At 32.0% G+C, this 9,998-nt stretch overlaps 2 protein-coding genes across 2 annotated transcripts; both read right to left on the reverse strand.

Moving 5' to 3' along the window:
• Positions 1-566: 566 nt before the first annotated feature.
• Positions 567-1,095, reverse strand: LOC100248899 (basic blue protein). The gene is made up of 2 exons (XM_002278610.4): positions 915-1,095; positions 567-766 (listed from the first exon to the last, which is right to left on the reverse strand). Exons 1-2 carry the CDS (start codon positions 1,093-1,095, stop codon positions 567-569), a joined length of 381 nt encoding a protein of 126 aa, XP_002278646.1.
• A 6,764-nt stretch (positions 1,096-7,859) lies between these two features.
• Positions 7,860-9,333, reverse strand: LOC100253993 (transcription factor MYB73). The gene is made up of 2 exons (XM_002278596.5): positions 9,039-9,333; positions 7,860-8,803 (listed from the first exon to the last, which is right to left on the reverse strand). Exons 1-2 carry the CDS (start codon positions 9,178-9,180, stop codon positions 7,980-7,982), a joined length of 966 nt encoding a protein of 321 aa, XP_002278632.2. The 5' UTR covers positions 9,181-9,333; the 3' UTR covers positions 7,860-7,979.
• Between the last annotated feature and the right edge of the window lie 665 nt (positions 9,334-9,998).

Raw genomic sequence — 9,998 nt, forward strand, 5'->3', positions numbered from 1 at the left:
TCTTTTTCAAAGATATTATTAAAAAAATAGATGCTTAAAAAATCAATACAAAAAAGTGGTAATTTCTGCAATAGTTTTGCATAACTGATTTTTAGAAAATAAAAGTACAAAATTTATTTTATTATTCAACAAATTGATAATCATTAAGATCGTTGATTTTGTTTTCCTTCCATTTTTTTTTTTACTTTTTTTCGTGGTTAACCAAACAAAAGAAAATGACTATATTCCTTTCCTCGAATTTTTCTTTCCTTCCAATTTTCTTTCTCTCGCATTCTCCAGGAACCAAACATAACCTTAATTTCAATAAATTTCAAATTTAATTTACCCATTATTAATGCAAAAAAAAATTAAGGTTGACTCAAAGAAATGATTAGTTCTCTGATCAGGAACCAATTAGTAACATATGAATGAGAAAAGGGGTGATAGGAATGAAAAAGGCAAGCAAAAAATGAAGCAAACATGCAACTTTGTTCTTATTGAGTAGTAGTCGCATTACATCTGCCAGGAATAGTATCATTTCCAAGCTCTCTTGATTAACCTTAGACTATAGTCTCATATCATATTACTTATTTTGCAGTCACGGTGATCTTCATCCCTTGAAGACAGTGCCCCTCGAAGGTACAGATGAAGGAGTTGGTACCTTTAACCAGAGTTATCTTATCATTTCCACTATTATGGACTTTTGAACCTGCAGGAGCCTTACACCTATTGTAGCCATTTATATCAACCTCAACCACATTGTGAACCTCTGGCAAGTAGTTAAACACTGCAACAAATGAATGCATTCATGCACAAGTTTATTTGGTCAGTTGAGCTCTCAAAATGACCTTCTTTTGGTTTCGATTTAGTTAATTAACGCCTTAAAAATGCAGTAGGCAAACGCATATATATGTAGAGTAATTAATCAAGCATACCTAGGACATCACCAGCCTTGAAGGTCTTTCCATTAGGCCAGTTAACCACGTCATAGATCCAGCCATCCGCATCTCCGACTGTATACGTTGCCGCATGAACCGGGGCAGAGTGAACTAGTAAGCAAAGTAGTGCAACCATGATGAGCATGGCTTTACCAACACTGCCTCTTCCCTGAGACATCTTAAAAGGTTACTAATATAGCAGAGGAATGGAGTCGCAAGGATGAAAAACCATCTAAGGATGCATGCTACACATGCCTTTTTATAGAGAGAGGGTAACACGATTGGCATATGTTAAGATGATAAAGACGAGATTTCTTTTTCTCAAATTAAGGAATAATACAGTAATTTGATAATTTTGCCTTTACCCTTTTTCTTTTCTTTTCCCTTTTCTTCTTTCTTTTTCCATTTTTATTTTTATTTTTTCTTTTTTTATTTTATTCTCTAATTAAGTGTTCCATTTTTTCCATTTTTTTCTTTTTTGAGTTGTGTTGTGCTTTAATTGTTTGTTTAAAAAAATTAAATATTGTGTGTTTGAGAAGGTAATTATTGGTAGCATTTTTTCTTATAATTAATTAAAATAATATAATTAAGGTAACAATGATTAGTCCTCTCGAACACACATGTGTCTAAGAGAGATGTAGCTCTTATACCCCTTCAAACGATATCAGCAATGACTATTACTCAAATGGAGGAATAGGAGAGAAATTTATGTGGCTCCTTTTTCCCACTCATTTTTTATTTTTTCCATTTTAATTTGTTTAAGTATTATTCACTATTAGTTTTTTTTTCCAAAAGAGAAAGAAAGCGGCAATGTGATTTTCACATGCTTAAAATAATATTGACAATAACTAGATCACAAATTAGAAGTATATTTAAATAGGAGAGTATCATGGTTTCCATACATTTAAAAGAACATAGATAAACATGGCCATTCACATATCAACATATAGCATGTAGCCAAAGAATAGCTAGAGTAACATGTTTATTATTCACAAATTAATGTGTGTTTGAAAATGAATCCTACGAGTTTGGTCGTGTAATTAAAAACCAGCTTTTGAATTTTAAAAATAGAAATTATTTTTAAAAATTTATAACATTATTTAGTCATTATTTTTTTCAGTTTTTTAAAACAAGGTGAAATAGAGAATCGTATCATTTTTAGTAAATAAGTAAAAGTTATTTTCACCGATTTTTAAAAACAAAAGAAAAATATAAAGAAATTAAAATTTTCAAAAAAAAAACCCATTAAAAGCAAATAAAATTGAATATGACATCATTCTTCTTCTCTATCCATGATCCAATTTACCAAAATCTTCAAATATGATATTTCATTCAATTATACGCGTTTTTTTTTCCTTTAACTTTTCTAAAACTTTTCATTAAACAAATAAATTGCACTTGATACATAAATTTATTAATTTTTAAAATAATTTGAAATTTAAAAACTGATTTAATTTGTATTATAAAGTTATAGAATTTAATAATATTAGAAAGTCATAAACCAAAATTCATTTTGAATGACTTGACTATTTTCTTCTTTACATATAATTATATTTTTGCAAATTTTTTTCACTATGCAAATTAAACTTTAAATCAAATAAGACTTAATACATTATATCCATCAACGAGTCTAGTAATTTTTTAAAATAACTAGAAATTCAAATAATGATCTAATAAATATCAAAATTTTATGGAAAAAAATTGATCTAAAATGAATCTATTGTTTCACTTCTACATAGGACCATATTTTTCTAATTTTTTTCACTAAACAAATAAATTTTAAATCAAGTAAGACTTAATGCATTAGATTTATTAAGAAGTCTAGTCATTTTTACAAATAATTTGAAACTCAAATAATAACCAATTAATACAAAAAAAAATTATGGATAAAAATTGGTCCACAATGACTTTATTATTTCTTTTTTGTACATAATTATCTTTTTATAAATTTTTTTTTATTAAAAAAATTTCAAATTAAACAACTTTGCATTGAAGTTATTAATGAGTTTCATAATTTAAAAAAAAAATGAAACTCAAAAAATAGATCAAACCACCAATAAAATAATGGACCAAAATAGAAAAATTATGAGTCATGATTTTGTTGTTTTTCCTATACATGAAACTATATTTTTTTTATAAAAAAAAATTCACTAAGTAAATAAATTCTAAATTAAATGAGACAATTATTAATTTTGTTGTAGAATAAAGTGGAAAGGGAAGAAATCAAGGAATGAGAAGTTTTCACCTTTCTTAAGGGAGTTATAAAGAGATTTACATAAATATGGATGATCATCCACAAATTCTCATAATCCGATAAATTATCATATTTTATAACACTCCATAACCTTATGAGTATTCAAACTATAACAATTGCGATGAAGAGTCACTCACTTTGGACCATCATAAGAATATGTCTCATTAAAACCTTACTAAGACAAACTTAGTAAGAAAAACTTTAGTGAAGGAAAAAAATTATAATATTCTTTAAATGTTTTGATTATTTAGAACTACCTTATTAAAAACTTTGCGAGTAAAAACCCAGTGGGACAAATTAAACCTATACAAAAGAAAAAAGAGAGTAGTATATCCATATCAGTATTCTCCTCCTCATTAGATATGAGTATGCTTTCTTTACCACTTTAATGAGTAGATTTCTCAATCTTTGCATTTTGATGTTATGTATTAATTTTTTCAATGTAATCAAAAAGATAATGCTTTTGTGAATAGTTTTGTTAAATTATCATATAACCAAATTTATTGAACATCAATTTCACATTTCTCTTAGAGCTCATGAGTATAGATGAATTTGGGAGAGATATGTTAAGTTTTGTCACCTTTTATAAATCCTCATTTAATTTGTGTAACACAAGCAATATTATCTTCATATAACTGGGTAGCATTATCTTGATGAAGGGTATTCCACATAAATATCACAACTTACTTCATGAACTGAAATTTTTTCTTAATGATTTGAAGAGATGGCTACCATTTTTGTTTGGTTGATCTCCTTGATATTGTCATACTACCATAGGTAAATACATACATTTGATATCAAGCTTTGTAAAGTTCTAAAAGATAGTCAGCATCAACATATCCAAGTAACTAAAATATTTTGATCCTTTCAAATAAAATAGACACATGTCAGTCGTTCCACGAAGATATCGTAGTACATGTTTGATTTCATTCCAATGGATGTGATTTATCCATATGAAAGTGCATCAAGAATTTCTCTATATATGTTGACTAATGGACTAACAAATCATTTAGAAAGTGTTTGATCTATAGGCCAAGACAAAATTTTGTTTTTTCAAATATATCATTTCAAATTCAACTTTTAGATAGTCAACAATTATTGTGAGCTCTTCAAGAGTTCCAACAAGATTCAAATCGTCTGCATATACTAGAATAATTGCAAATCCAATTGTTGGTTTCTTAATGAATATGCATGGGTAAATAAGATTATACACATATCATTCCCTCAATAAATATTCACTGAGGTAATACTCACCAAATTGCATCAATAAGTCTAACTTGTCTGTATTGCAATTTCCATTTTGGCCACTTATTTCTTTGTCGATATTTTTGTCAAGGCTCATCTAAAAAATACGATGGATGCATTTTTAAATATGACATTATTTTGATATCATCTTCCCCATGTCATGTAGATAACTAATAGGGATCTCTTTAGGTATATATGCCTCTTTAGGGGCTATTCCTTCTATTTGTACCTCTTCAAGGACTACTTATTCATTATATGACTCTTCAAGAGCCATTTATTATATTTGTGCCTTTTTAAGGGCTACTTGTCCAATATATATCTCTTCAAAGGCTATTTGTTTCATTTATGCCTCTTCAAGCAATATTTGAGACTAATTAATCATTTTATGGCCTCTTTGATAATACCAAGTTTTCATGTGTTTTCCTTATATTTTCCACTTCTTGGAGAATTATATCCTTTAACAACAAGTCTACCTTACTTCAGGCATACTTTAAATTAATTTGTTGTTATCATAGTTGCATGTCCTTCCATGACATAAATTTATCACACTTTCGGTGTGTTTTAGATTTATTTCTTGTAGCACTAGTTATTTGTCAATTGGTTAATTATCCTTCAAAAATAAAAAAATTAAAATAAAATTAAAATAAATACTTTCTAAGAAATTTCACATTATCCTTTTAGAATTAGCTTTACTCCCCTTAATAGCCCAAAAAATTGCTTCATCCAAATAACAATCTGCACATCATATCAGACTACCATTCAAGTGTATAGATAGACTAAATGAATACTTTAATCTTCATATGCTCAAAATAATGCAGAAGAAAATAACTACTAGATGCATTTAGGCACTATATCAGTGGGTACACGTACGGATGCACCTAGGAATGGAAGGAAAAAGAGTGCACATCATAAGGGAGTCCTGCGTGCTTACATATAAATTACAATTTTACTTTTTATCATGCAAAGTACTAGTAAAGTAAGTGGTAAGTTGTAGGACTTTTCTAACTAAGATATATATACAATTGGTTTGTAGACAAACTACAAGGTTGCCTAGCCATCGGATGGTTTAGAGTCTCAATCAAGATCACTGGTATGACAAATGATGCGGGCTGACTTCTAATTTTTGAAGTAGAATGTTAGGTACTCACATTCAACCGGAGGTACCCATCTCATATTGTTAGCTGTTATCTTATTTGCAAGTTTGTAACCCAAGTCATAGCCATTATCCAAGCGTGTTGAAAACATCAACTTGAACCTTTAGATATCAGGCGCCACCTGAATTGACTTATAGGTTTTGGAGGGCTGCACCTAATCAAATATAAACAGATTAAGGTCTACCTGAGTGATCAAGCCCATTAAAATGAATATGCATTCCCTTATGTTTTGGGTAACATTTAAGAAAGCGGTAGATGTATTTCATAATTTATACTACATAGCATAAAAAGGAGTCCATCTGTCCAGTGTGGAGGTTACTATATATGGGCAATTCATTCTGAGGATTAATTTCACTGAAAAGAAAGAGTTAAGTGATGGGTAAGTAGCAATTTATATGATAGAAACCTGCATTTCCATTTTTAAAGGTTATGAGGGTTTATGAGTGGAAGGAACAGCCTCTCTTGTGCTTTTCCAGCCTTATCTTTAAACATATGCCTCACTTATTTGGACACTTAATTTCTACTTGGGCAAGAGGAATCATACCCACCTCTCTTCATTTAGAGAGGATGGGTATTGAAAAAAACTGAAAATGCTCTATTTCTCAGGGAATTAATTTTGGATAGCTAGGTTGTTTGTCAGTTAATGAATGTTACAGACTCAATATTTTAAACTGCGTACATCGAACTAAACAAATTTTCAAATTTATCAGAAAACCTCTTAATGTTGCTAGAAATTAACCCACATATAAACATTTCAATATGCATAGCACTATGGCGCCAAGGATGCATATGTTCTATCAATTATACACTACAGTAATAACAAGTTTTGAATCTGAATTTTCTTTTCTTTTCAACAAATAGTTGTAAGATCAATTTTTTTTTCTTTTTTTGACATATTTTGAGCATCTTAAACTAGCATTAAAGACTCTCAATATTGGAAGCCATTTTTTATATATGGCAAGGTGATCAAGCCAGCATATATTGCATCAACCCTTTTCATATGCAATATCGTGCATTGATCCTTACATACATGAAAGGTACTTATAACATGCCATAATGGTTTGCATGACAATTCTTCGATATATATCATATTTGTGTCATCATGACCCCTGCCTTGGGGATTAGTTGCAAGACTGCTAGAAGATTTCATCCATGAAGTCAATATCATGTGTCATCATGACTTCAACTAATTTTACAATATGAAGTTTCTTGTAGCAGTTAATTTGACAATGCATGTCTCCATACTGATCATCTGGTATACGCATAAAATGCTTAACACGATACTGACCACAATTAGTCTAACACGTGATAGAAAATAGCACATTCATCAGAGTCTAAAGTATTAATTAATCTTCCACTCGATCCTGAAATGGAGAATAAATATTTTTCAAAAACATGCATCACTTGCATTAATCTTTGATAACAGCTACCTTGGGGTTGGAATGGCTGCAAGGCTCCAATTACTTTCTTTTCCTACAGCTTCTAATCAGTGAGACCCTCAGGGTGTGATTGAAAGCAACTTCAGAGAGGAACAACTGCTAAAAAAAACTTCAGAGGTGGAGCTTTGCACCCATGAAAAAGGGAACCTTTATTAACAATTTTAAACAGTTTTCCTGTTGAAGGCTTGAAGGTGCTTGTGAGAAGATGCAGGTGCCCCTTGCTTTCCACAAGAATATCCCTTCAAAAATTGCCATTTTGTTCAAAGAGAGAGAGAGAGAGAGAGAGTAGAAAAAAAAAAACTTAAAAGGTGGAGCTTTGCACACATGAATAAGGGAATCTGTATTAACAATTTTAAACGGTTTTCCTCTTGAAGGCTTGAAGGTACTTGTGAGAAGATTCAGGTGCCCCTTGCTTTCCACAAGAATATCCCTTCAAAAATTGCCATTTTGTTGAGAGAGAGAGAGAGAGAGAGAGAGAGAGAGAGAGAGAGAGAGAGATTCAGTTGAAGTTGCATATCCCCAATATTACCTTTTGCCATCTGGCCCAGCTAGAAATCACTCTTCCCTGAACTGAACAATATTCTAAAAGTATTTTCCCCTTTATTTTCTTGCACTTTGGTGCATTGATTGGTAAAGAAACAAAACAACGAAATCAAGAACTTGCAATAAGGACCATCCATACAGAAACTTGGATTCATGAAATCTTCAACCTAGAGAATAAGGATTCATGTGTCTTGCAATTTCATACAAATATATGGCATTGGCATTTCAATTTAAGCACTACTGATATAATCTCCACTAAATGGAGTTAAAATAACAGCTAAACTGCAAGATGGTCATAAATTTGAGATTTGTGTGAGATTGGCATACACACATATATATATATATATATAGTAAGAATAAAAATATTTATGCTCTGAAACTATTATATATAAGAACAGAAGTTAAATAGAATGGAGTTTTTGGGTGGTCAGGAAGAAATTCCCACGCCAAGAAAATCTATGAATGGAATATTCTTTTGTTTGATGGATTCATCTTCTTGCTCTTGCTGGTTGGTCATTATCATCTTTGCAAATGTGGGCGAGTTATCACCAAAATTCACGAACTCTCTCTTGAGCATTCCGTGGGGATCACCGAGTTTAGAGTACCCAACTGGACCTGAAACTACCCTCTTGTAGTTCGGAAACCCAAATGCAGTGGAAGTCCTATATCCGCCATATGCCGAAGAATTAGAAAAGTATCTGTAGAGAGATCGGTCTAAACTATTTTGGCTGTCCATGATGCCATCACTAGAACAAGAATTGAAATGATCTCTTCCTCCTCTTCTGAGTAAATCTGTAGAAGATGAGTTGTTTGTAGCCTTAGATATTGATCGGGCAAAAGTCCAAGAAGGTGAAGAACTTGAGGGTGATATTGAGAAAATCCCTTCTTTATTTGGGTTCAAGAATTCAAAGAGCCTACTATTCTCAAGCCGGTTTGCTGAGCTATACTGTTGAGACCTTGAATTACTTCCTCGAAAACCATTAGAGGAAGTGTTGGAATCACTAAGAACATCTTTGTAACTCCTCTTCCCACATAGCTTGGATTGCTCCCTTTGCTTTCTTGCCATTATTACATGCCAATGATTCTTCACAGCATTATCTGTTCGACCTGGAAATAGCCTGGAAATTAGTGCCCACTTGTTTCCATGAATGCGATGTGCTGCGAGAAGCCTTTCCTCTTCTTCTTCTGTAAATGGCTTTCTGTTAATTCTAGGATCGAGTTGATTAAACCACCTCAATCTGCAACTCTTCCCTACAAAAAGAGGAGAAATAAGAAAACCTACTTAGTACTTATTAGAACAAGAAAGAAACAATTCATTTTTGCCTTCCATGAAAAACGATATTATCTCCCCCAACTCATATTTTCTTAAGAGTTGTGATTAAGGTTCAAAAAAGCCCAAGAGAATATACTTGAGAAATTAGATGGAGATATTAGTCCAGAATCAGAAAGAGATGCTCAATTAATTAAAAGAGACCATATATAATACCCGATCTTCCTTGGAGCTTCTCTGCAATCGAGTTCCAGTTCTGGGCACCATATTCTTCCACAAGTTGCCTGAGCTTTTCGTCCTCTGCAGGTCTCCAGTGCCCTCGAGGGCAAGTCTTTGCATCATCACTAGATTCCTCCATCAAGTACTACAAATCCTCTAGCATCAATTACACCAGGGAGAAGTCCACAGCAAGATTTAAAGGATGGATGAAGCAGAGAAGAAAAATAAAACACCCAACAGAATAAAAAAGTGGGTTGGTTTAGGGTTGTGGATGGGCAGTCACTTTTGTTGGTTTTACACGACACATTGTGCCTATATATGTATCTATCCGTAGAACCACTCACCCTTCCTTTTTTTAGTCATTGGCCCATCTACTTCCCTATCAAGTCCCACACATTCTCATTCCTGTTTATATCTCCATATTTTCAGCCATGGTACTACGTTAAATCAACCCCAGTGATCTGGGCACTTCCTACTTTTTATTAAAGGGACTGCTCTCCTATTCCAATGACAACCCTTCCCCCCATATATATTTATGGGCAAATTTTTTTGTCTTACTGTTTCTTTTGTAATTAACAAGGTATCTCATTTATCAAAACTGGGGTCTGGTATAGTTCAGCTCTGTGATCTGTTCCACCCTTTTTTTATTAAGAAATTAAATTTTAGACATGATGTGGAAGAGCAGAACTGTACTCGAGCATTACAATTAATGACCTTCGATCAAGTGCATGAGAGTGTGTGTTCAGTGTAGTTGGGATAATGAATCCTTGTCACAATGCCATGGCCGGTTACCATTAACATTGAGCAAACTACAGAAATATTTAAGCTCGTTAGTCTATTTGGTAATTGTTTTCAAAGACAGTTTTTATGAATAATTTAAAAAATAAAAATTAATGTTTTATAGAACATATGTTTGAGTATTGTCAAAAATCACGCCCTGCTTGCACACCTCTTCCA

Source organism: Vitis vinifera, chromosome 18 (genome assembly GCF_030704535.1).
Source record: "Vitis vinifera cultivar Pinot Noir 40024 chromosome 18, ASM3070453v1".
Taxonomy (NCBI): Eukaryota; Viridiplantae; Streptophyta; class Magnoliopsida; order Vitales; family Vitaceae; genus Vitis; species Vitis vinifera.

What these genes read in the sequence shown, in the direction of transcription:
- LOC100248899 (XM_002278610.4), bottom strand. Translation starts at nt 1,095, where the DNA reads ATGTCTCAGGGAAGAGGCAGTGTTGGTAAAGCCATGCTCATCATGGTT. An exon ending in CAAGGCTGGTGATGTCCTAG is followed by an intron (nt 767 to 914) that starts GTATGCTTGATT and finishes CATTTGTTGCAG; the next exon opens with TGTTTAACTACTTGCCAGAG.
- LOC100253993 (XM_002278596.5), bottom strand. Translation starts at nt 9,180, where the DNA reads ATGGAGGAATCTAGTGATGATGCAAAGACTTGCCCTCGAGGGCACTGG. An exon ending in GAAGCTCCAAGGAAGATCGG is followed by an intron (nt 8,804 to 9,038) that starts GTATTATATATG and finishes CTCTTTTTGTAG; the next exon opens with GGAAGAGTTGCAGATTGAGG.